Here is a 24,554-nt window from a genome sequence, read left to right as displayed (position 1 = left end):
ATATTAAGTAAAGATCATGTTCCATGAAGATATTTTGTAAATTTCCTACCGTAAATATATAAAAACATAATTTTTGATTAGTAATATGCATTGCTAAGAACTTCATTTGAACAACTTTAAAGGCGATTTTCTCAGTATTTAGATTTTTTTGCAACGTCAGATTCCAGATTTTCAAATAGTTGTATCTTGGCCAAATATTGCCCTATCCTGACAAACCATATATCAATGTATAAATCTTATATATATATAAATCTTATTTATTCAGCTTTCAGATGATGTATAAATCTCAATTTCAAAAAATTGACTCTTATGACCCTTGTGGTCCAGGGTCACATATGTACTAAACCGTTTAAAAGTTTGGGGTCAGTAAGATTTTTCAAAGTAATTATTTATTTATTATTTAGGATTATTCCAAACAGATGCATTAAATTGATGAAAATGTACAAAAAAATGGTTACAAAATAATTGCTGTTCATTTGAACTTTCTCTTCACTAAAAATTCCTAAAAAAGTATTACTGTTTCCACAAAAATATCAGTAGCATAACTATTATTGTAACTATTATATTAAAATTTTACTGTATTGTTGATTAAATAATTGTAGCTTTGGTGAGCATAAGAGATGTTTTTTGTTTTTTTTAAGCAGTAATGTATCTTACAACCCTAAACGTTTGAACGGCAGTGTATGTGTTTGATATGTGTAACAGTTGTGTATTTCCCCATCGTGCTGTCTTTAGGCTGATGTGATTGATGAAGTGTATAATTTGGTGGTGGACGCCATCTTTGGATTCAGTTTTAAGGGTGCGGTGCGAGAGCCGTTCGGTGACATCCTCTCCCAACTAAAGAAAATCACTGTGCCCATTGCTAGCGTTGACATACCTTCAGGTGAGAACACACAAATAATCACTGATTTAATTGCAATCTAAGCATTTAGTAGAAAAAAACTTTGTTTTTTTTTTATCTTTGTGATTAGCATTTATGAGCCAACAAGCATCTTTTATTGAATAAAATGCCTCGTAACAGTAAGTCGACTAGTGTATCATAAATATCTTCAGATTGTGTAATTTCTTTCATTTATTAGGTTGGGATGTGGAAAACGGCTGTCCTGATGGGATTCAGCCTGACATGCTCATCTCCCTCACGGCCCCTAAGAAAGCAGCCAATCACTTCAAAGGACGCTACCACTTCCTGGGAGGACGATTCGTTCCTCCTGCACTTGAGCAGAAGTACCAACTGAATCTGCCTCAATACCCAGGCACTGACTGTGTTCAGCAGTTGAACTGAGCATTAAGTCCTTCAAGTCATTTTTGTGTCACTAATTAAAAAAAACAACAAAAAAAACTGGGTTATAACTTTGATTTACCACTCTGAATACTTTTTCAACTTTTCTCGAAATGGGTAGATATGGACTTGATTAATCAGCGTCAGTCAGTAATCGTGAAACTTCTTATTTGCAAGGATTGTTACAGAATGTTTCAGAGGAATCACTCTTAATTAGTTATGTATGAATTTATAAAAACATCAAATTAAAATAAATAAATATTTAATTAAAGTTTTTGGTGGTTATGGATTTAATGACTAAGTCTGAATAATTGCTGCATTATTGTTTCGTGTTTGAATATAATAATGTTACATATTTACATATGGAAACGTGTAACATTCCAAATGGCATAAAAATACAAAAATAAATAAATAAAGCTATAACAGTATGTTAAGGAATATTTTTTATAGACAAACAAGTCAGCACACACTCGGGCAGTTGTGTAGGACAAAGAAATGAAGTCCCAATTCTGTATATATTTATTAAAACAGCACCTTTTTCATGCCTGAATAAGGTGTTAAAGGGTTAGTTCACCCAAAAATGAAAATTAGCCCATAAATTACTCACCCTCAAGTCATCCTAGGTGTATATGACTTTCTTCTTTCAGACGAATCCAGTCGGAGTTATATTAAAAATTGTCTTTGAAGACACTTTTTATTATGGATGGGCGCTTTTTATTTCACTTCTTTGAAGTCCGACTGGATTCGTCTGAAAGAAGAAATTCATATACACCTAGGATGACTTGAGGGTGAGTAATTTATGGGTTAATTTTCATTTTTGGGTGAACTAACCCTTTAAGACTAAAATATTGCTGTTTCATTAAATATAATGAATTTTGCAAGCTGCAGCAGTGTACAGAGCATCTTCCAATTTCTATAATGGAAATTTTTTCTTGCACACAAGAAAAATCCATAAGATTCTTTCCATGAGAAATGTCTAACTAAAAATATATCATAGATCAGTCCAAGATGGTATTTACTTTGTTTAAAGATTGAGTGGTTTATATTTTTATCTGTAGTTTATAGACCCGAAATCTGCACTGAAATAGAAATTTTGTTCATTTCACACCATATAAATAGCTTTATAATACAGCACAACCCATTTGTGTTTCATTCAAAGTAATTAAAATTCATGTCTAGTCATAATTGCCAAAAACACATCTTATCTTACATTATCAGTTTCAACTGTTTACATCTATTAAAAGTAAAAAAAACAAGCCACAAAACAATAATGCTTAAAATGCGGGTCCCTCCCATTTTGCTCACTGATATGAACATCCACTGAGGGTCAAGTATGAAGAAATGCCTCCATGCAGGTATGACATGATCCATGTCACAGATAAATGTCTTGGTTTTCTCTTGATGCCTTTGTCTGGATGTTCATTCATCTGTTCAGGAGCTGTTACAGCAGGACCGTCTCTCCTCATTAAACTCACTGGAGGGGCCCAGAGTCACCGCGCTGATCGAGCCTCTGGTGACCTCTTTACTAGCAACTTTCTTGTGTATTGCTGATGAAGGAAACATAAATCAACACTGTCTTTATGCATTTAAAGTCAGTTCAAATCTAGAAGGTTTTTAAACTAAAGGAGGTATAAACTGGTTATGAAGTTTTAAATAATTATGATTTTTAAACGTTTTGAAATAAGTCTCTTATGCTCAGCAAGGCTTAATTTATTTGATCAAAAATACAGTAAAAACTGAACTAAAACTTAAAAGAACTTAGATTAGAATGAGTTCTATTCGGAAAGGATCAGGTGACACTGAAGTCTGGAGAAATGATGAAAATTCAGCTTTGCATCACAGGAATAAATTACATTTCAAAATATATTAAAATAGAAAACAATTATTTTAAATGGTAATATTTCACAATTTTACTGTTTTACTGTATTTTTGATCAGATAAATGCAGCCTTGGTGAACACACTGTAAAAAATCTTAATTATTCCAAACTTTTGCCTGTCAGCGTAAATCCTATAAATCTTGCTGTGATTCAATGTTAATCAGTGACTTAAAGTAAAAAGCAAACTCACCTGTTAGAACTTCAAGGAAGGCAGATTCGACATTAGTTGACTCTAATGCGGACGTCTCCATAAAAAGTAAGCCTTTGGCCTCTGTTTTATCAAATAAATAAACCATAAAAGGGAATTAAAATAAAAAAATTAAGGTGAAAGCTCATTCAAAAATGAAAATTCTCACACTCATGTCATACTAAACCTTTCTTTCTTCTGTGGAACACAAAAGAAGATATTTTGAAGAATGTCTAAACAACATTAGACCCCATTAACTTTCATTGTACATGCAAAAAAAAAAAAAAATCTAAATGTCATCTTTCGTGCTCGGCAGAAGACAGAAAGTTGCACAGGTTTGGAATAGCATCATTTAAGGCACATGTCAAACTCCGGTCCTGGGGGGCCACTGTCCTGTAGAGTGTAACTTCAAAACCCCTGCCTGGAAGTTTTCTAGTAATCCTGAAGACCTTGAGTAGCTGGTTTAGGCTTGTTTAATTAGGGTTGGAGCGAAACCCTGCAGTAGAGTGGACCTTCAGGAAGTGAATCTGACATCCCTGATTTAAGGGCTTAAGTCTCAATCTAAGTCTAAAACAAAGAGTTATGAAATGCATTGACACCTGCAAAGTCCTTCGCCTCCTCTGTTGGCACAGTGCGTACATTTCCCAGGTCACCTTTATTTCCCACAAGCATGACTACTATGTGAGGATCAGCGTGGTCATACAGCTCCTTCAGCCATCGCTCCACATTCTCATACGTCAGGTGCTTGGTGATGTCATAAACCAGCAGCGCACCCACGGCTCCCCTGTAATAACTACAAAGAACCAAACTATTTATTATTACATATGCAGAAACAGAAAGTGGATATAGGCTCAAATTGTACTTTATGATTCATTACTTTGTTTAAAATGAGAAAGGTCCTTTTTCATAGTCATAACCTAACATAATGCATTACTTTTCACAGGTATTCACATAAGATAAAAGTTTTTTTCAGAAGTTAATGCTTTTAGTTTTGTAAGTATGCATTAAAAAGTGACAATAAAGAAATGTATAATAAAATAAAACATCAGTTTCAAATAAATTGTTCTTTTGAATGTTCTATTTAACAAAGAATACTGAAACAAATACACAACATTAAACAAAGTTGTTTTCAGTATTATTGCTAATAATGAGAAATGTTTCTTGAGCAGCAAATCAGCGTATTAGAATGATTTCTGAAGAATCATGTGACACTGAAGACTGGAGTGATGATGCTGAAAAGTCAGGAATAAATTACATTTTAAATCATTATTATTTAAAATAAGCTAAAAAAAATTATACTGTAATTGTGATCAAATAAATCAGCCTTGGTGAGCATAAGGGACAAAAATCTTACAGAACCCAAATTTCTAAATGGTAGCCTTGATGCAGCATCTCTTGTAAAAGTTCACTATTTGCTCTCATGATAATTATACTTAAAATATAATATAATTATCCCCTGTGTGTAGCTGTGGCTCTCAAAAAGCACTTTGGATACTTAACATGCACTGTATGAATGTTACTACAGTGACATAAAATCTCAAAACCAATGACAAACCATTTATTATTTTACTCTTTTAGCAAAAGAGTAAAATGTAACCTAAATGCTTGTTGTTAGGGTAACTGTAGATGTCAGTCACATGTCAGTTATACTTTTAACTGTTTCCCAGACTAAAAAAGGAGTGGTTCTGGGTGTGATGCTAAATCAATCACTACGAATTCCACAGCCGCCATTATCCTAAATAAGGATTCATGTGAACGTGCATAGATCAGATATATCCTTAGGATTAAAGAATATATATTTTGAGATGAGGAAATGAGTGACTTACGCTGAGGTAATCGCCCTGTAGCGCTCTAGACCTGCAGTGTCCCAGATCTGGGCCTTGATGGTAATACTATCCACTTGAATGGAGCGAGTGCTGAATTCCACTCCAATGGTTGTACGGCTGTCATGATTGAACTCGTTTTTGGTAAATCTGGACAGTAGGTTGCTCTTTCCAACCCCTGATTCTCCAATTAAAACCACTGAAAGACAACAAAAACCTTTTAGCTTACTTTAATTGATTGAGTTTTTATTCTAATTGACAAAATTAATAGCTACAATTCATGCCTCTAACAGAAACACAGGAAAAGAGGGTGACAACACCAAATAACCAATTTATTACATTTTTTATATGCTTATAAGATTATTATTTATCATTCAGACCGTAAAAACTGTCTGAGATCAAATCTGATCTCTAGTCAACTGATTCAAACGTACCTTTGAAGACAAAGTTGTAGGCTAAATCTGTCCCCATGTTCACCCTAGCAGTAATGTGTCAGTCTGTATGCTTACGTGTTACTCTAGCTCGAAATCCACTGGGAGGAGAAAAGCAGATGCTCAGGTTTCTGAAAAGCTTTATCGATCCATTCTTGTGCTGGTCTAAAGGCAGATTCCACACGGCAAGACTCTTCTTTGAGACAGGGTGGGAGAGCAGGAGAAACAGGTCGAACCACTGACACACAATGGGAGTGACTTCACACTCTCACACAAAACTGTTTAATCACAGTTCTTTCTCAGTCCAACAGTACATGTATCCAGTTTGTATGTCTGTAAACCAGACATACAACTGAGTCATAAAACCAGCTGTCCTGTATCAACATAGCTACTTTTCAAACCTGTCACATTCACAACTTCTGCTGACAGATTCAGTTTCTGCAAACATAAAATAAAGGGCTTTCACTTAATATGCTTATAAGCAGGGATGTATTATTTCAATAAAAACGCAAATTAACTTTATTTTGATGCAAATTTACCTGTTTGTTTCATATTAGGCTGGTAAATCACATTACATGTCAGTATTCTTGCTTAATGATGGGTACATACAGCTCATGGTTATATTAATAAACTGCATGTTTGATTTTGAGGACTGTTTTGTTACTTTTGTATGATAGTGTATTGGGTTGCCACAGGTGTCCAGACGGTCCAGACAGGTCCTGAAACACTGATATAGCACTGCTCTGGCTCCCTTTTACGAGCATTAGCAATATTAAAAACAAAGATTAAGTGATGTGACTACAAAAAAAGAGCAAAGGACACAGTAAATCAGAATTAAACAGCCGCAAAGGCGATAACGTTCATCCTCCTGTCCTGTAGGCGGCAGCACTGCCTTACGTGGCGCTGTTGTGTTGTATTGAATCGCGAATCGCTACAGAGAGGAAAGCGAATCACTTCCGTCAGAACACACGTCGGGTTCATCATCATGGCGGCGGGACCGATTTCAGAACGAAATCAAGGTAAATTTAATAAATAGAAACTCGTAGGGATACTTTAATGCACTATATTTGCGAAAAGAAAAGTATTACAGAACTATGGAAAGATTTAAGCTTTTCATATCTTCTCGATTAGCCAAATATGCGTGCTAAAAGCAAATAACAAAGAAAAGTTTTGGTTTTAATTTAGATGAAGTGAATCAAACTAATATAATATATGCACGTGTTACTCTAGCTCGAAATCCACTGGGAGGAGAAAAGCAGATGCTCAGGTTTCTGAAAAGCTTTATCGATCCATTCTTGTGCTGGTCTAAAGGCAGATTCCACACGGCAAGACTCTTCTTTGAGACAGGGTGGGAGAGCAGGAGAAACAGGTCGAACCACTGACACACAATGGGAGTGACTTCACACTCTCACACAAAACTGTTTAATCACAGTTCTTTCTCAGTCCAACAGTACATGTATCCAGTTTGTATGTCTGTAAACCAGACATACAACTGAGTCATAAAACCAGCTGTCCTGTATCAACATAGCTACTTTTCAAACCTGTCACATTCACAACTTCTGCTGACAGATTCAGTTTCTGCAAACATAAAATAAAGGGCTTTCACTTAATATGCTTATAAGCAGGGATGTATTATTTCAATAAAAACGCAAATTAACTTTATTTTGATGCAAATTTACCTGTTTGTTTCATATTAGGCTGGTAAATCACATTACATGTCAGTATTCTTGCTTAATGATGGGTACATACAGCTCATGGTTATATTAATAAACTGCATGTTTGATTTTGAGGACTGTTTTGTTACTTTTGTATGATAGTGTATTGGGTTGCCACAGGTGTCCAGACGGTCCAGACAGGTCCTGAAACACTGATATAGCACTGCTCTGGCTCCCTTTTACGAGCATTAGCAATATTAAAAACAAAGATTAAGTGATGTGACTACAAAAAAAGAGCAAAGGACACAGTAAATCAGAATTAAACAGCCGCAAAGGCGATAACGTTCATCCTCCTGTCCTGTAGGCGGCAGCACTGCCTTACGTGGCGCTGTTGTGTTGTATTGAATCGCGAATCGCTACAGAGAGGAAAGCGAATCACTTCCGTCAGAACACACGTCGGGTTCATCATCATGGCGGCGGGACCGATTTCAGAACGAAATCAAGGTAAATTTAATAAATAGAAACTCGTAGGGATACTTTAATGCACTATATTTGCGAAAAGAAAAGTATTACAGAACTATGGAAAGATTTAAGCTTTTCATATCTTCTCGATTAGCCTTGAGTCGCTTACTTCCGTTCATTCAAATATGCTTGCTAAAAGCAAATAACAAAGAAAAGTTTTGGTTTTAATTTAGCTGAAGTGAATCAAACTAATATAATATATGCATATTAATATTATAAGTAGCAGGAACATTAATCAAAATAGTGTGTATTTTATTTTATAAGAGCCTTACTTGGGGAAGTCGTGGCCTAATGGTTAGAGAGTCGGACTCGTAACCCAAAAGGTAGCGGGTTCGAGTCTCGTACAGGCAGGGATTGTAGGTGGGGGGAGTGAATGTACAGCGCTCTCTAAGGTTGCGGGTTCGAGTCTCGTACCGGCAGGGATTGTAGGTGGGGGGAGTGAATGTACAGCGCTCTCTCCACCTTCAATACCACGACTGAGGTGTCCTTGAGCAAGGCACCGAACCCCCAACTGCTCCCCGGGCGCCGCAGCATAAATGGCTGCCCACTGCTCCGGGTGTGTGTTCACGGTGTGTGTGTGTGTGTGTTCACTGCTGTGTGTGTGCACTTTGGATGGGATAAATGCAGAGCACTAATTCCGAGTATGGGTCACCTTACTTGGCCACATGTCACGTCACTTTTTTTCACTGTCCAGTGCAATAGTGTTCATTTTTATCATTTATTTTTCTCAGATGCCACTGTATATGTGGGTGGTCTTGATGAGAAGGTCTCTGAACCTTTGTTATGGGAGCTTTTCCTGCAAGCTGGTCCTGTTGTAAACACACACATGCCCAAAGACAGAGTAACAGGACAACATCAGGGTGAGTTACCTTATCTTTAAACCTTCAGAGGAAAAAAAACAAACTACCATTTGCATGCTTTTAAGTTGAGATTTCTCTCCATTCTCCAGGTTATGGCTTTGTGGAGTTCCTCAGTGAAGAGGATGCAGACTACGCCATAAAGATCATGAACATGATCAAACTTTACGGCAAACCCATACGAGTCAACAAGGCTTCGGCACACAACAAGAACCTTGACGTCGGTGCCAACATCTTCATTGGCAACTTGGACCCTGAGATCGACGAGAAACTGCTTTATGACACTTTCAGTGCTTTCGGCGTGATCCTTCAGACACCGAAGATCATGCGAGATCCGGACACGGGCAACTCGAAGGGTTATGCTTTCATCAACTTTGCAAGTTTTGATGCTGCCGATGCAGCTATTGAAGCCATGAATGGCCAGTATCTCTGTAATCGGCCCATCACGGTTTCATATGCCTTTAAGAAAGACTCAAAGGGCGAGAGGCATGGCTCAGCTGCAGAGCGTCTCCTGGCTGCCCAGAATCCACTTTCACAGGCCGATCGTCCCCATCAGCTTTTCGCAGATGCTCCTCCACCTCCCACCATTCCTACACCGGTCATGACCGCCCTTGGAACAGGGATTCCAATTCCAGGTTAGTTAAAGGGATAGTGGGCCAAAAATTCTGTCATTGTTTACTCACCCCCATGTCATTCCAAACCCGTAAAACTTTGGTTCATCCTTGAAACCCCAAATTTTCATTTTTAATGAACCTCAGAAGTTTCTATCCCTTCATTGAAAGTCAAGTCACTTTTGTTTACATAGTGCTTTATACAATACACGTTGTTTCAAAGTAGCTTCATAGTATTAAACTGGGAAATAACAGAATCAATGAAGAAACTACTTCACATAGGAGACAAATTCTGCTCTAAAAAGACAATAGTGTCATTATTCAGCTCCAGTCAGTTCAGTGATAATGCAGTTCTATGACAGTATAATGTTCATCAATTATATAAATAAAAAGTTCATTTCAGCTATAAGCAGCTCTACATAAGATGTTGTTGTCCTTTTTCAGCTTGAGTCAGATTGATTGATTCCATTTAGTGTAATAAACCTTGCACAATTTGTCAGTTATGAATAATTTATGATTTAATTTAGGCTTTTATTTACATGTAAACAATGACTGACACATACGTCTAGCAGATCACATTTGTGTGTCGATTATTGTTTAGCCTAAATCAAATCTGTTCATCATATAAAATGATCATATCTCTTCTGAAGACTTGGAACATAAACTGCTCCAGTCCTACGGATTTGTTTTATGATGCATTTATAAACTTTTGGGGTCTTTTACGTTTTGGATAGCTTGACATTCAGTGGAGGGACAGAATCCTGTCATGTTTTGTCAAAAATATCTTAATTAGTTTTTTGAGGGTTAACCAGTCTTATGGGTTTGGAACAAAATGAGTAAATGATGACAGTATTTTCAATTTTTGTGTGAACTAACTCTACAATGTAAGCATCTTGGACCCAAATATGTTTCCGAATATTTATTTCTTATTATTGGTCCAGTAAATGTCTTTTGTGTCTAAATATTTTGTAAATTTCTCTTGCAGGAATGCCACCTCCTGGTGCTTTCCCACATGTTCCTCCTCCTGGCACAATGCCACATGGGATGCCACCCAGTATGGGCATGCCTCCTGCACCAGGTACTCCTACACCACAGGGCGGCGGCGCAGGGCCCCCACCGGGACCCCCGCCCTTCCCTCCTGCAGGAATGAATCCACCAGGAATGCCGCCCATGCCCATGCATCCGTCAGGACCTCCAGGAATGGTGCCTCACCCACCTGGTCCGCCTGGATCTAGTCAACAAAGAGCACCACCTCCACCCGGCATGCCTCCTCCTCCACCCATGGGTGTACCTCCCAGAGGACCGTTTGGTCCCCCAATGGGTATGTGTGTGAAGTAGTGCCTTGTTGTGCTTTTAAATGGAAGTAAAATAGACGTAATTCAATATGCAATAATTCCTCTCATATTTTACAGGTCCACCAATGCATCCAGGGATGAGGGGACCTCCGCCAATGCCACCTCCAGGTTATGGTGCCGGCCCACCCAGACCCCCGCCCTTTGGTTTTCAGAGAGGGCCTCCTTTGCCACCACGACCTCCTGCTCCACCGAGGGGTCCAGTGAGAGCACCAATGCCCCCCTAAACCCTAATGCGAAGACCTTTTTGAAAGCTTTGTCATTTTTATTTACATTCTGTACTTTGATAGATGGTTCTCTTGCTTCTTTGTATACTGATTTCTTAATTTTGGTCAATGTACCTATTCAGAATTAGCAAGAATAAACAATTTTATATAACTGTGTGTCATTTTATTATTATTATTTGAAGTACTGAAGACTGGAGTAATGGTGCTGAAAATTCAGCTTTGCGTTACAGAAATAAATTACATTTTAAAATATATTAACATAGAATTTTGTTTTTAAATTGTAATAAAATTACACAAAATTGCTGTTATACTGCTGTAATGCAGCCTTAGTGAGAAGAGACTTTAAATTTAATCTTATTCACCCCAAACTTTTGATTATTTAGTGTTGTTGTGTGCACAATGTTCTTTTACTGGGTTGTGTATGACATGAGCAACAGAAAGTGTACGCAAAAGCCAGAAATTGATCATTGCAATATTTTTAATCAAAAATAAGTCAAAAGCTGTATACATCACTTAAGCACATAAAACGTGGGGAAAAAACTCTTAAGCTCAAGATTTTGCATTTACACCAGTGCAGCTCCATAAACTTGTAGTGCCAGTATATCACTTGGGCTCATGTTTACAATGTGAGGATGGTAATGTCTAAAAAAAGAAACATTCATAATTTTATGAATGGCTAAAAAGGCAAATAATCACATAATTCCTATGCGAGACGTTTATGCATCTCAACTGTGTAAAAAATTGTCCATTTCTGCTGAGGTTATGACGTTTATGTCCATGACAAACATCATTTACTGCCACTATTTTCAGTTTTATAGCACAAAATGTGATCACTTCCGATCTTGCCGTGTTTTGCAGATATCAGTATGGCAGATAACCACGCAACTCCGAAACCTCTTACTTTTTCATAACTGAGGGAGGTCACATTATGCATTATAAAATACAAAACCCTGATACTGGATTTAGACGTTTTACATTTGTGAAAGCTTTTTACTTTGTCTCTGTTCACAAGAGCTCTCAACTTAAGATTCAAAGTAATTAAACATATAATACATAGACAGAGAAAGAAATACAAGTTACACATGGAATGTGAGTTAAATGTTCAATTAATGGGAAGTATGCTTTATACCCACTGAAACAAATACCATATATGCAATAATTCACGTCGAATCCTTTATAAATGAAAACTAAACATGACCAAAGGCACTTTTAATTGCCCTATAGATTTTAATATCTAAGAAAAAGAACAGATCACCTACAAATCAAATTCTTGAAATTGGTGCATTCTTTTACTTCCAATGCATAGAACATAGCGCTGCTGCATTCTGAGATGAAGTGTCACTGTTTATTTACAAAAGCGATGAAACTGTCTGAATAAGGCAGCTACATTTCTAAGGGAGCTCAAAAACATACAGTTTGCAAAGAGTTCCATCCTGAGTGAACCTTTTCCAGCTGTTTTGAAGAGCCCCATCGATGACAAATCAGGGGTGACCACTTTTAAGGACACCACAGATACAGACTCCCAGAAAGAATCATCTTCCCTGGTCATGTGTGTGTGTGTGTGTGCATATGATGCACATTGTGGTTGTTTGTTTGTGAACTTTCATTTAAAGCAAGTAACATTAACCTGAACAGAACAAGGAAATAAATTACAAAAAGGACTTAATTGCCAAAAGCAAATCGTCAAAATGAACCAAAGCAAAACTGTGCTGATGCACTCTTTGGTTGCTTGAGCACGGAGTCCAACGCTCTTGGGCCTTCTTTTATGAAATGACTTCCGTGTGACCCACCGTGGCTTCGACTAAAGTTATCTGCTCGTCCGCAGAGTCGATCTCTTCTGTTTTGATGACTACGCCCTCTTCTGAAAACATGACTACTTCCTCTTCTCCCTCCGTTGTTTCTTCGATTCCGACCTCTTCCTGCACAAACACGACGTGCTCCTGGTCCAGGGCCATGGTGCCGTTGGTCTGTCCGTTTTCCATGGCTTCCAGTTTCATGCGGTACTCCTCGGCTTCCTGCTCTTTGCGGAGCAACTGCTGACGATAGGCTTGAGCTTTCCTGTTAGCTTCCTGTAACTGCCACTGGAGATGCTCCTGGAGATTGAAGATAAGATCGAGATGGGGTGGGGTGATTTTTAACATCTGGAGGTTTTGCTCTTAGGGTGTAACAACATGCAATAGTACATTTGGTAACACTTTATTTTAAGGTGTCACAGAGTAAGTACATGTAGTTAATTAATATTACTCAGTACTTAAATGTATAATTGCACTGTAACCAGGACACCTTAAAATAAAGTGTAACCGTAAATTTTTTTTTTTTTTACATCTAGTTACACTCACTGTTTCACCGGTCTCTGTATTATTGGATGAAACTTCAATTTTTCTTTTACGGGCAGGAGGTTCGGAGTTATTAACCACTTCCTCTGTGATTTGATTGGATTGAACTGCCAATACTAATAAAAAAAATGTAAAAAAAAATAATTTAAACAAGAACACCTTTAATGACAAAGTACACGATTGTGGTGAAAATATACTATACCTGGAAATGAATGAATGAATGTAACACAAAATAATTAAAAGAATTAATGTTTATTTAGCAAGCATTCAATTTATCAAAAGTGACAGTACTTTTACATTGTTACAAAAAATTCTGTTTCAAATGCTGTCCTTTTGAACGTTGTATTGATGAAGGATTCCTGAAAAAATGTTTTTCAAAATTGAAAATAAGAAACATTTCTTGAATACATCATGTGACACTAAAGACTGGACTAATAGCTGCTGAAAATCCATCTTTATAAATTACAGAAATTAATTACATTTCAAAATTGTAAAAAAAAAAATTTCAAAATATAACTGTTTTACTGCTTTTGACTAAAAAGGCACCCTTGATGAGCATAATACAACAGCACTTCAGTGTGACATTAAAAAAATAGTAATAATACATTTTTCATTGAAGCTAACAGAAAAATATTGTAATTTCTTCCTCTGGAAATAACCTTTATTCTTAAAATATTCATCCTTTAATCTCGTATTTCTACAAATGTACTCTTGTATTGTTATGACTTTATTCTCAAAATATTATGACTTTAATCTCACAATGTTACAACTTTATTCTTATCATTTTAATTTTATTCTCAACTTACTGTCTTTATTCTCGTAATCTTTTTTTTTTTTGGAGCTAAAATGCTGTCATACATAAGAGATTTCTTTCTAAAATAGGAAAAACTTACCCCAAACTACATATTAATCTAAAACTGTAACATTGAGAAGTTCCCTTCAAAATCCAAAATAAGTCTAGGAATTCCTACCTTGTCGTCCATCCTGCATTGTGACAAAGAACGGTTGGCCGAGTCCATTTGTCTGCAGATTTCCATGTTGATCTGTTAATATGGTTATGACCCTCTGACCCGATTCATTCACCACTTGCTGGATACTCGAGTCCAAGGCACTGACAGCAATGGCCTCCTCTGTGTCACCTAAACATCAAGCGAAAACAGAACACAAAAAGCAATTGTAAGTTTAATTACTATTTAAGTTGAAAAAACATCCATCAGTGTTTCCATATTTTCCATTATTATAGATTCCATTATTCCATATTTATTTTCTAGTCAACGTATCGTACCCGAGTTGGTTTTGATCAAGTCAGTGAGGTTGACGACTCCCCCTTGGATGTTTGGGATGCCCTGAATGATGAACTGTGGGGTGGAGCTGCCGTTTATGATTGACGCTTCGGCATTCATGTTCACCTGATTCTGCATTCCCTCCTAAAACACACAAAGAGGATTTAACATCTTTAACATTTCTCAAACAACTCTGTAATGTTTTCCACGAACACAGCAGACCTGTATTAGTTGCACAAGTTCAGCGTGTTGTATGTCGACAGCGATATCAAAAGCTGATTTGTCAAACTTGCTGAGGGCATGTACATCAGCGCCATGTTTGATCAACAGCTCTGCGACGTTGTGATGGCCGTGCTGGGCTGCCCAGTGAAGAGCCGTCATCTTCAACATGTCCTTGGCATTGATGTCAGCACCACTCTAAAACATGAAAAGGAAATTTAAGAGACTTGTGTCAGTCTCCTCAGCTAACAAACTGAGATCAGGAATATTTTTAGTACATTAAATAAGCAGAACAAAAGACAAGCATTCACTTACCCTGATTAATAAATTCACAATGACCTCATGGCCCTCTGTGGCCGCCATGTGCAGTAAAAATTTAAGGGGGTCTGAATACTTTCCGTACCCACTGTATATAATATAACACGATTTGTTAATGCAACAATTGAATATGGTATAACTTCCTCCATATTCTACATACAGGGTTTCTACAGGTTTCATGAAGGTATTTAAGATTTTTTTAAGAACAAGTAAAGAAAATTTAAGGAATAAATCGAAGAGAACAAAATATATCAATATGGTCTCTAAATGTAAGTGTCTTCTTGTATTAGCATTAGCAACACTTCAAAGTTTGAAAATGCAACTCCTAATAGATCTACGTTACTTTTTAATTCATTTTTACACATTTTAATGCCTTATATATAGCACAAATGTAAATTACTACAAGCAGACATCGTCAATGACAAATGTTGAGTCAGAACATGGCTCATGTTTTTTTTTGTTTTAAGGCAATGGTATCATTGCTTTGTTAACTGCTTCTTGTGAAGGCTAAGCCCATAATTAGATAGAACATAACTGATAACTTGACCAACCCAATCTGTAGTGAACGGAGCTCCGTTGGCCATCAGCGTCCTGACCTCATCATCATGACCGTTCCGAGCTGCTTCTAAAAGACGCTTTCCCAAATCCACCAATGACATCTAGGCGAAGACAGACATTAAAAATACCATAATGATAATGAAACTGTATTATTTTAGTGCTGTCAAATGATTAATCGCATCCAAAATAAAAGTTTTTTACATGGTATATGTGCGTGTACTGTGTATATTTATATGTATATATGTATATATATATAAACACACACACATGTTACATTTATATATTAAATATATTTATATATTATATGAATATAAATATATAGGCCTACATATAAATAAATTTAAATATTTTCAAAATATATGCTGTATGTGTGTGTATTTATATATACATAATAAATATACACAGTACACGCACATATACTATGCGAACAGAAACTTTTATTTTGGACGCGATTAATCGCGATTAATCGTTTAACAGCATTAATTACATGATGATGATGCTTGTGTATAAATCTAACAGAGATATATTGGAATGGGGAAATTTTGATCTGCCACTGACCAATAATAAGTTTCAAGCCACATCCTTAACTTCAAGTTATGATTGAGTGATTGACTAAATATAAATTTGACTTGTAATGAGATGTTAACCAAATTAAGAGAGTACAGTCATCAAATGGACCTACATATGTACATACATATTTCATTCCCAATTCAAAGTCTAAAAATGTCACTGTCTAAAAAAATAGTAAGAAAATAATGTTTCCAACTCTTTAAAGATATCTGTACTTTGTATTACAACTTATCCAACTTTTTGCATCGATCAAGAATCTAACGTACACCGATTCAGACGTGCCATTTGCGTTTATTTTTCATAAGATGTTTAAAAACCCATAAACTGGTGCAGTAATCAGCTAAACAATGTACTTATAAGCAAGCAAACTGATAACGTTACTCATAATGAACAGCGTAAGTAATGAAAACAGAAATAACAGAGATCGAATGAATCTTATAAAAGCGAATCCCTAAAAACATATGAAACGCATAGTGGGTAAATAAGTTATCTAACTGCGATTTTAAAGCTGGTATTTTACATGCCAAACTCATGTGCCATGTGGAGTCAAATCTAGAGCCGAGCTGATCACACATCCTCCATCTGCGCCACCAACTAATGCGATCTGTGCATATAAACTTACCTTTATAGCCAGTCTGTCGGACGTATATTGTGTGATATTAAAGCACTATATAGTTTTTCCGGCTGTATTTCTCAACTGGCTGGGAATAAACATGTCTGTGTGTTTAAAGCGCATTCAGATATGGCGGCTGCTTTAACCCCGGAAATAAAAGTGAAGCCGTTCAGACCACTGTTGCCAACTCTCACAAGATAAATAAGCAACCGCAGCTTGGAAAAGGAGAAAAACACAAGAGCTTCAAAGGGGAACTGTAACATAGCCACATATTTATAGCCTACTAAAATGTAGGCTATATAGTTTTAGTATTAGTGGTCATTCAATGCATTGGAGAATACGGCGAACATAAATAAAGAAACGAAGTTGCTTGTCAGATTTCCCTAACAAGCAATCTTTTTTTTTAAAATAAACCCAAAAAACCGTAACCCGGGATTTTTTCACGCAATTTTACAAAAAAAGAAGCCCAAAAGTGGCGTATAATACGCGGACTTGGCAACTATGGTTCAGACCCCGTGGACGTGTCTCAAAACCTAGTGAGCTGCCTACTCCGACAGCATGCTTGAGCCTACTAGATGCGTTTTGGTTTTAACACCATAAATCCTGCACAAGCCTATGATGCTCAAAAATGCTGACTAGGTAGTCAGCTCACTTGGTTTTGAGGCAGAGCCTATTCAACTGTATAGATAGGCCTACAATTTTTATAGATATATATTTTTATTTATAAATACATTGTAACTGTATATAATATACAGGTTTTATGTTTTTTTGATTTTCTATTTATTATATATACATATGATATTGCCAAAATATTAAGTTGAGATGTATGACTCCATTTTCTGGCAATCATTTTTTTATTGGTTTCTGACTATTGATGTATTTAAATTATTTAGTCTTTATCTTAACTGTGATATAAATTAATAACTTTGCTTGGTCTAATATTTAATACTGCAAACTCTATCTGCAGTTTTCTGCTTTCCTACACTGCTACCCAGCTGTGCTCCAAAACACCTGTGCTTATCAACACAAGAAACCACAGGAAAAACTCAAAAGAAAAAGAAAAAATTATCTTGCCCAAAATCTACTTCAAGTTTAATTTGCAAAGTTAGAACTAAAACACTCTTTTTTTTTTTTTACACCTGTTGCATTGAAAAAAAAAAAGAGTTTTTGAATATGTTTGTGTGTAATGCTGTAAAATCTGTCAATTTCTCTCAATGGTCAATGTAAAATAATATGATCTATTTAGCTATAAAATGATAAATGAAACATGAATACAGATGCATTTTATTCATTTAGCAGCAAGCTCATTTTAATTGGCATCTGACATTTGTCATCAAACATAATGGGGAAAAACAGTGAAAAGCATTAGCTGTGTATTTTAACATGGACAGCTGTTCAATACAAAAACCCTTTTAAGTGAGATTCCAGTTTAAACTAATAAATGACTGTATGCATTAATATTACAAATCATTTGGCAGACAATAATATTATACAGTTTTAGATTTCTAATTTGTTCTAAATCTCCTTGCCTTGAAGTGAATTTGGCAGATTATGATCTAGATATCTTAAACTTATTTCATGGCCAATTGATCAGTCACATATATAGTCTACAGGGCAGTGAGATACTAAATAGTGTAACTAATACATCCATTTTCAGTAATGCCTTACTAGTTTAATCAAACAAGAAGCCAGTTATCACAGTTTACTGACACGGTTTAACAAGAAAGGCATGATACATGACTCTTGTATTCATCAACATCAGAATGGAGTAGAGAATCGGTGCAAGCACAGTGGAATTAAAGACAGATTTGGGCAGGAACTGAGAATTGCATTGCAGTGTCTTATACCAGCAGGCTGAAATCCAAGGTATCGATACCAGCGACGGGCTCTTTCCAGTAGTTGAAGGCGGAGTACTTCAACAGCTCCAAATCATCTTCCTCCTCCTGTCCCAGGGGTTTTTGGGAGCTCTTGGTCGACTTTGCCTCCTTGGACTTGGGTGTAGAAATGCCAAGGTCTTCCAGCTCTGACAGGTCCAGTGATGGGATGGGCTGCCTCCAAAACAGGAAGGAGTCAAACTGGGTGCTGCTTGTGTCTAACATTTCGATCTGCGCATTAAAAAGAGATTAAAAGATCAGCACTGCACTGCTGCCAAGCAAATATTCATTTGGATTCATAAATTACATAATAAAGACGAACTTGTTTGTTGTTTCAAAGAATACATTGCATTGCTTGCTATTTAAAAACCTGTTTACTTCCCCATGTGCTATTTTCAGTTACCTGCTATTTTCAGGGAAACTTGAGCAATTTACATCTGTTAAACAACTTTCATATACAGGCCAAAGGCTAAAATCTAACATAAAATAATAAGCACAATTATTATATTAATTATAATAAACTAATATCAATTATACTGTACTATAATTTTTTATTTAAAAATTGATTATTAAAATAATTTTAAGTTATGCTAATTAACTGTAAGCAATTTAAATGTAAAAACAACTTTAATATGCATGTCAAAGCAGAAATGATCATTATGATAATTATAAAAGAAGAAATTATAAAACAGTGGCAACAACAAACTAAAATATCATGTTCAAGAATCGTCTGTGTGATTGCGTCTGCACTTTAGGCATCTAATTATATTAATATATCATAACTAGATGGAAGATTTAAGATCTTACAAGTGCAGGATTTAAGACCTTACAATAAAATGAAAGCAAATTACATGTGCAACTTTCATAAACATGTCAAATGAGAACTATACTGTAAAACCATATATAACAACTTGTTATCAGTATGATTATTATAAAATAAGGAAAAATAAAAATGTTGTGGCAACAAAAATCTTATATGTCATATTCAAGAATTATCTAGCTATATGATAGTGTCTGCATATTAAGCATCTAATTATATTATTATTAATATTAATTATATTATTAGATGCAAGATTTAAGATCTTAGAGGTGCAAGATTTATGACCTTAAAATAAAATGAAATATATTGTGTATACGTTGTACTACTAGGCTATAAAAATAACTTATCATCATTATGCCCATTATTAAAGTAATAATAATAATAATAATAAATGATTCACAATAAAATAAATGTTCAAGAATAAGCGATATGATGGTGTCCACACTTCTGCCATCTAATCATATTAATATATTATAATTAGATGCAAGATTTAAGACCTTACAGGAATAAGAACAAAGTAGCATTATCTTTTCATTACAAAGAAGATATATCATTTGGAAGCTGCAATTTAAAAACATACGAAACCTTTAAAAAACCAATGATTATCATGAAGCCGCTCTAATTAATTGAGCTGCACGGTTATGTCGCGTCGTGGGGTGATTTAGCTCTGGCCACACAATGCAGCGGCGGTGTACGCCCAAATTTCACAGACAATCGGTGGATGAGGTCCTTAAAGGACCATCAGGAATAGCCTGCATGTTTTTTTTGCAGCATCTCACATGCACATCTATTAAAAGACAGGCTCTCGCAGCCCCAAAAATAGTGATGGCGCATCTCATGACAAAGCATTTCAGAGATGCTTCAGTTCAGTGGTACGAATGGATTACAAGCAACTGACCTTAAATAGGCCAGTTTCAAAAACTGACCTTTTAAATAGTAAAAGACGTTCAAATTACCGTATTTTTAACTGACGAATGAGGTCATATTAATTCATTAGTCTGGACATCATGCCTATGTGATGGAACACCAAAATCATTTGAAATGCTTTAAATGAACAGGATTAAAACAGAAATATTGCTCAACAAAAGGAACAATTGAAAGAACATACCCCTAGTATGTGATCAGATCGGCTCTCTGTGAATTACAAGCTGGTTTGTAGTTATTCGGATTTGAAGAAGAACAGAAGACGCACCCTGTTTAGTCTCAATCTTCTCGCCGGCTGCTCAGCATGAACCAACCGCACCCAACATCACTAGTGACAGTCGTGGAAGATTTGCATTCGCCCCGCCCACCTTCTGCGGGCGATTGAGGGGGACCAGTGACAGGTGCACAATTAGCGTCAAGTGGGCGTGGCTGATCGATTGTTCTAATAAAATAGTGAAATTTAGTAACTGCATTAATGGGTGTTTGTTAGTAGTTTTGTGGTGTCTTTACAATCTCTGGTACCCACTTGCATCTGTTAACGACCCCTTCTTCTGTTTTGCAAGTAGAGTCGTCTATTGTGTGTGATGTGAGTGCTGTTTGTTGATTGGCTGAGTTCAGCGTCCATCAGGTCGATTGACCCTTCTCTCCACTGACTGAATTTCCTGCACGCAAAATCGAAATGTATTGATAATTTCAGTAGAATAAAATGCTCAGCTTTAGTGTCTGAATATTTATTTTAATTTAGTGAATACCAGATGCACAGACTGTAAATGTTTCCGTAGATTAATATTAAAATCACGTTAGATATTTACAGGAATATAAAGAAGCTTTTAGATAAGTAGTGTGCAAAAAGATAACACATTGTTATTCAGTATCATCCCTATTGTGAAATATAGAATATTCAATACTGTATTATAGGCCTAATTTGATAATAATAATAAGTTGGTACATGAAATGACTGACTTGCATGAAAAGGACTCATTCAAACACATGAGACGAAAATAAATGATTTACACTAGATTTTAGCTCATTCCCAGTTATAGAAAACTCAGTCAATCCTGTTTAACAGGTAAAGTTAAAAGAAAGAAAGAAAGAAAGAAAATTCTCTTCTGTCATTATGTTTGTGGAACACAAAAGGACATGTTTGGCAGAATGTTTGGGACTGACAGCTTTAGTCACCGTTCCTCATTCATTGCATCATTTTGCCCATACAGTGAATGTAAATAAAGCTGTCACTTTTCTTATCAGACCAAAATGATAAAAAAAATGTAGTCCATCTGTGTTGCATTGACTAAAATCAGTGATTAATAATAATATAATATGTGACCCTGGACCACAAAACCAGTCTTGAGTCGCATGGGTATATTTGTAGCAATAGCCAAAAATATATTGTATGGGTCAAAATTATCGATTTTGTTTTTCGAAATTCGAATTTATCGAAAAAAAAGTGTTGTGAAATAGAAGAAAAGATGTAGACGAGGGTGTGCCGTGACTAAAAGCAGAAGTATTTGTTTGTGAATTTCATGTTCATGTACTTCAGATCATTATATGTATATAAAATATGAACTGTATGAAGTCTGTCTATTCTTCAGGTGAAGTTGCCGGCTCAGATGGAAGTGGTCACCACTGAAGAGCTGATGGCTCACCTTGGTAGGATGTGTTAGAGCACTGGACATGCAGTTTCTGTTTTACAAATCAAATTACATTAAAACACAAAGTGCACACAGCACATCCATCGTGGTAATGGACTGTAATAAGTTAAGGAGCTCTAGTGATGCACCACAGTAAACTTTATGGTTGGAAACAGATGGCTGATGTGACTTGAGAAGGAGGGGGTGTGGTTACAGTGTGAAAACATTTGTGTTTCAGTACCATTAATGGCACCCCAATCACGGAATATACCATTAAGTCTCTGCTCTTTGTGTAAGTAGTCATTTAGAAGACGCTTTTAGGTTAAGTGCCTCGCTCAAGGACACAATGGTAATACTTTCTGACCCCTCGATGGGTTTGAATCCTTACTAGTCCAGGTGTTTAAAGTAATAGTTCACCCAAAAATGAAAATTTGCTGAAAATGTACTCACCCTTTGGCCATCTAAAACATTTGTTGGAGAAGTTTAGTATTACATCACTTGCTCACCAATAGATCCTCTGCAGTGAATGGGTGCCGTCAGAATGAGTCCAAACAGCTGATAAAAACATCACAATAATCCACAAGTAATCGTTGATCAGTAACAGTTGATCAATTAATGTCTTGTGAAGTGAACAAACTCTGCATTTGTAAGAAATCAATCAATCATTAAGGTGATTTAACTTTAAACCGTTGCTTCTGGCCAAAATACAAATCCATAATCCATAATAATGCTTCCTCCAGTGAAAAAGTCTTACAGTGCCCCTATTATGGATTTTTGAAAATTACCTTTCATGCAGTGTGTAACACAGCTGTAAGTGATTGAAAACATCCTGCAAAGTTTTAAATCTGAAAGTGCATCGTGTATAAAGTTATGGTCTCTCAAAAGAAAGAGTCGACTCTGAATCATTGAAATGAGTCGTTTTTAAAGGGGTCATATGATGCTTTTTGAAATGAAAATGAGACCAATCGGACCAATCACCACAGATTAGCGTGACGGGGTTTGGAAAAATGATTCGTTGAGCTAATCGTTTGGGAGTCGTTGAGCAAGTAAGGTAAAAATAAATGCATATTATAAGACAATGACTGCTTTTTTTATTTTTATATACCTTGCATACATGTCAACCTGTTGTTGGGGACTCCCAAAACCAAAATATGAACCTTTCATTACCCATAATAGGGGCACTTTAATGATGGATTTGTTTATTACAAACATGCAGCTTTTTGCTTCACTGGAGTTGTGTGGATTATTGTGATGTTTTTATCACCTGTTTGGACTCTCATTCTGACGGCACCCATCCACTGCAAAGGATCCATTGGTGAGCAAGTGATGTAATGTTAGATTTCTCTACATCTGTTACATCTCATGAAGAAACAAACTCACCTATATTTTGAATGGCCTAAGTAAATTTTCAGCAAATGTTCATGTTTGGGTGAACTATTCCTTTAACTACCACTCTTGATCAGCTATGGGTGTAGGTTTTCTTTTACAGTGTCCCAAAAATGTATTTGGAAACGTTTGCACATTGAAGTCACATACATGAATGTCACTGCATTGCATTAAATAACAAAATTCAAACTGTAAAAAAAAAATCTCAACTTTTCTTATCCATTTTTTTAAATTCCTATTAACCAAGTGGTGTCACTAGCATAGTATTTATATTTACGTACTTACATTTCTCTAATACAATGATATTTTAAGTGTGGCTTAAGTGTCCAAATATTTTTTGGAGCCACTGTATATCACCTCTCTTATTAGGTCATAGCTAGAAATGTTATGTTGCTGAGTGATGGGGAGATAAACAAGAAGTGCTTTCACAAACAATACAAATATGTTTGACATGAAAAGGTGACACTTCTCAAATCACACAACCTTTGGCAGAAAGCTGAAGTGTTTTTGAAATGCTTAAGCCCAACTTTTTCTCGTTCTAGGTGAATGTGTGCTGTCCATCAAACCGCGGGAGAAAGCAGAAGGCATGGAGCTCAATTTCCAGCAGGTAAATCGTAGTATGGGAGAACCATTGTAACAGGCTCAGCTCTGCACATGTCTAGTGAATATAATTAACATGTTAAGCAGCTGGGCTGCGCTGGAAACCTCAGAACCAAAAGACATATACAATCAGATATTGTGAATGAGGTCTTCAATCTGTGAACGAAGGCTTGTGATCCCTTCATTAGCAATTCCAACAATTACAACGTGTGTTTGTGCTTATAGATGCACAAATGAAAGCCTCCTTTTGTTCATGTGCCCTTGCTGTTCCTTTTTGCTCACGACTGAAAATTAAATGGATTAGATTCGAAGCTTATGCAAGATAATGCTAATGTTCTCATATTTAGTTTAATCTTTTTCAATTCATATTTTTTATAATATAGGTGAAAATAATAAATGAAAAATGTATACATGATTTCTTTTAGAATATTTCAGATTATAATTTATTATTTATACAGTCTGCTATTGGCTTGTCTTGAGAATTGCAAACAAAAATAATCAAGGTTTTTAGTTTTTTTTTTTATTAATATGTTTATTCAACAAGGTTGACATTAATTTGTCAAAAGTGACAGCAAAGGCATTTATATCGCTACAAAAAAA

The 24,554-nt window shown here is 36.0% G+C and overlaps 6 protein-coding genes across 7 annotated transcripts in view; 3 read left to right on the top strand and 3 right to left on the bottom strand.

Annotated features, from left to right (window-relative positions):
* The window catches only part of naxe (NAD(P)HX epimerase), a 5,211-nt gene extending 3,318 nt beyond the window's left edge, over window positions 1-1,893 (top strand). Inside the window, exons 6-7 of the mRNA XM_016569632.1 lie at window positions 736-883; window positions 1,080-1,893. Coding sequence (XP_016425118.1) covers window positions 736-883; window positions 1,080-1,282 — 351 coding nt within the window. The 3' untranslated portion in view covers window positions 1,283-1,893. The remainder of the gene's footprint in view (window positions 1-735; window positions 884-1,079) is intronic.
* A 202-nt stretch (window positions 1,894-2,095) lies between these two features.
* Window positions 2,096-5,767, bottom strand: LOC107753478 (ras-related protein Rab-25-like). The gene is made up of 5 exons (XM_016569631.1): window positions 5,602-5,767; window positions 5,171-5,366; window positions 3,944-4,137; window positions 3,348-3,428; window positions 2,096-2,826 (listed from the first exon to the last, which is right to left on the bottom strand). Exons 1-5 carry the CDS (start codon window positions 5,636-5,638, stop codon window positions 2,711-2,713), a joined length of 624 nt encoding a protein of 207 aa, XP_016425117.1. The 5' UTR covers window positions 5,639-5,767; the 3' UTR covers window positions 2,096-2,710.
* Window positions 5,768-7,659: 1,892 nt separating this feature from the next.
* Window positions 7,660-10,948, top strand: LOC107753477 (splicing factor 3B subunit 4-like). Its single transcript, XM_016569630.1, has 5 exons — window positions 7,660-7,757; window positions 8,507-8,635; window positions 8,725-9,267; window positions 10,229-10,564; window positions 10,656-10,948. Exons 1-5 carry the CDS (start codon window positions 7,724-7,726, stop codon window positions 10,820-10,822), a joined length of 1,209 nt encoding a protein of 402 aa, XP_016425116.1. The 5' UTR covers window positions 7,660-7,723; the 3' UTR covers window positions 10,823-10,948.
* A 334-nt stretch (window positions 10,949-11,282) lies between these two features.
* On the bottom strand, window positions 11,283-15,024 carry LOC107753466 (GA-binding protein subunit beta-1-like). The gene is made up of 6 exons (XM_016569613.1): window positions 14,976-15,024; window positions 14,664-14,858; window positions 14,444-14,585; window positions 14,130-14,297; window positions 13,162-13,274; window positions 11,283-12,915 (listed from the first exon to the last, which is right to left on the bottom strand). The coding sequence occupies exons 1-6, from the start codon at window positions 15,021-15,023 to the stop codon at window positions 12,586-12,588; spliced, it is 996 nt and encodes a 331-aa protein (XP_016425099.1). The 5' UTR covers window position 15,024; the 3' UTR covers window positions 11,283-12,585.
* Window positions 15,025-18,010: 2,986 nt separating this feature from the next.
* Window positions 18,011-20,716, bottom strand: LOC107753476 (protein AF1q-like). Of its 2 annotated transcripts, none has more exons than XM_016569629.1 (2): window positions 20,522-20,716; window positions 18,011-18,824 (listed from the first exon to the last, which is right to left on the bottom strand). In XM_016569629.1, exon 2 carries the CDS (start codon window positions 18,816-18,818, stop codon window positions 18,561-18,563), a length of 258 nt encoding a protein of 85 aa, XP_016425115.1. In that variant the 5' UTR covers window positions 18,819-18,824; window positions 20,522-20,716; the 3' UTR covers window positions 18,011-18,560. The 2 variants fall into 2 exon arrangements, with proteins under 2 accessions (XP_016425115.1, XP_016425114.1); XM_016569628.1 differs by lacking the exon at window positions 20,522-20,716 and adding an exon at window positions 19,999-20,073.
* The window catches only part of LOC107753471 (protein FAM63A-like), a 12,046-nt gene continuing 7,730 nt past the window's right edge, over window positions 20,239-24,554 (top strand). The window contains exons 1-3 of the mRNA XM_016569622.1: window positions 20,239-20,285; window positions 21,914-21,987; window positions 23,897-23,961. Of these exons, the coding sequence (XP_016425108.1) occupies window positions 20,239-20,285; window positions 21,914-21,987; window positions 23,897-23,961 (186 nt within the window). The remainder of the gene's footprint in view (window positions 20,286-21,913; window positions 21,988-23,896; window positions 23,962-24,554) is intronic.

This window comes from Sinocyclocheilus rhinocerous, unplaced genomic scaffold (assembly GCF_001515625.1).
Source record: "Sinocyclocheilus rhinocerous isolate Xijiao unplaced genomic scaffold, SAMN03320098_v1.1 scaffold1403, whole genome shotgun sequence".
NCBI lineage: Eukaryota > Metazoa > Chordata > Actinopteri > Cypriniformes > Cyprinidae > Sinocyclocheilus > Sinocyclocheilus rhinocerous.
The sequence above is the reverse complement of the archived record's forward strand: the minus strand, read 5'-3'. Positions and strand labels throughout refer to the sequence as shown.

What these genes read in the sequence shown, in the direction of transcription:
- LOC107753478 (XM_016569631.1), bottom strand. Translation starts at nt 5,638, where the DNA reads ATGGGGACAGATTTAGCCTACAACTTTGTCTTCAAAG. An exon ending in CTACAACTTTGTCTTCAAAG is followed by an intron (nt 5,367 to 5,601) that starts GTACGTTTGAAT and finishes GTTGTCTTTCAG; the next exon opens with TGGTTTTAATTGGAGAATCA. An exon ending in CTTCCTTGAAGTTCTAACAG is followed by an intron (nt 2,827 to 3,347) that starts GTGAGTTTGCTT and finishes TTCCTTCATCAG; the next exon opens with CAATACACAAGAAAGTTGCT.
- LOC107753477 (XM_016569630.1), top strand. Translation starts at nt 7,724, where the DNA reads ATGGCGGCGGGACCGATTTCAGAACGAAATCAAG. An exon ending in AGTAACAGGACAACATCAGG is followed by an intron (nt 8,636 to 8,724) that starts GTGAGTTACCTT and finishes TCCATTCTCCAG; the next exon opens with GTTATGGCTTTGTGGAGTTC. An exon ending in AACAGGGATTCCAATTCCAG is followed by an intron (nt 9,268 to 10,228) that starts GTTAGTTAAAGG and finishes TTTCTCTTGCAG; the next exon opens with GAATGCCACCTCCTGGTGCT.
- LOC107753466 (XM_016569613.1), bottom strand. Translation starts at nt 15,023, where the DNA reads ATGGCGGCCACAGAGGGCCATGAGGTCATTGTGAATTTATTAATCAGG. An exon ending in AACTTGTGCAACTAATACAG is followed by an intron (nt 14,586 to 14,663) that starts GTCTGCTGTGTT and finishes TGTGTGTTTTAG; the next exon opens with GAGGGAATGCAGAATCAGGT. An exon ending in ATACAGAGACCGGTGAAACA is followed by an intron (nt 12,916 to 13,161) that starts GTGAGTGTAACT and finishes TTCAATCTCCAG; the next exon opens with GAGCATCTCCAGTGGCAGTT.
- LOC107753476 (XM_016569628.1), bottom strand. Translation starts at nt 20,022, where the DNA reads ATGATAATCATTGGTTTTTTAAAG. An exon ending in TAATCATTGGTTTTTTAAAG is followed by an intron (nt 18,825 to 19,998) that starts GTTTCGTATGTT and finishes TTTAATGCGCAG; the next exon opens with ATCGAAATGTTAGACACAAG.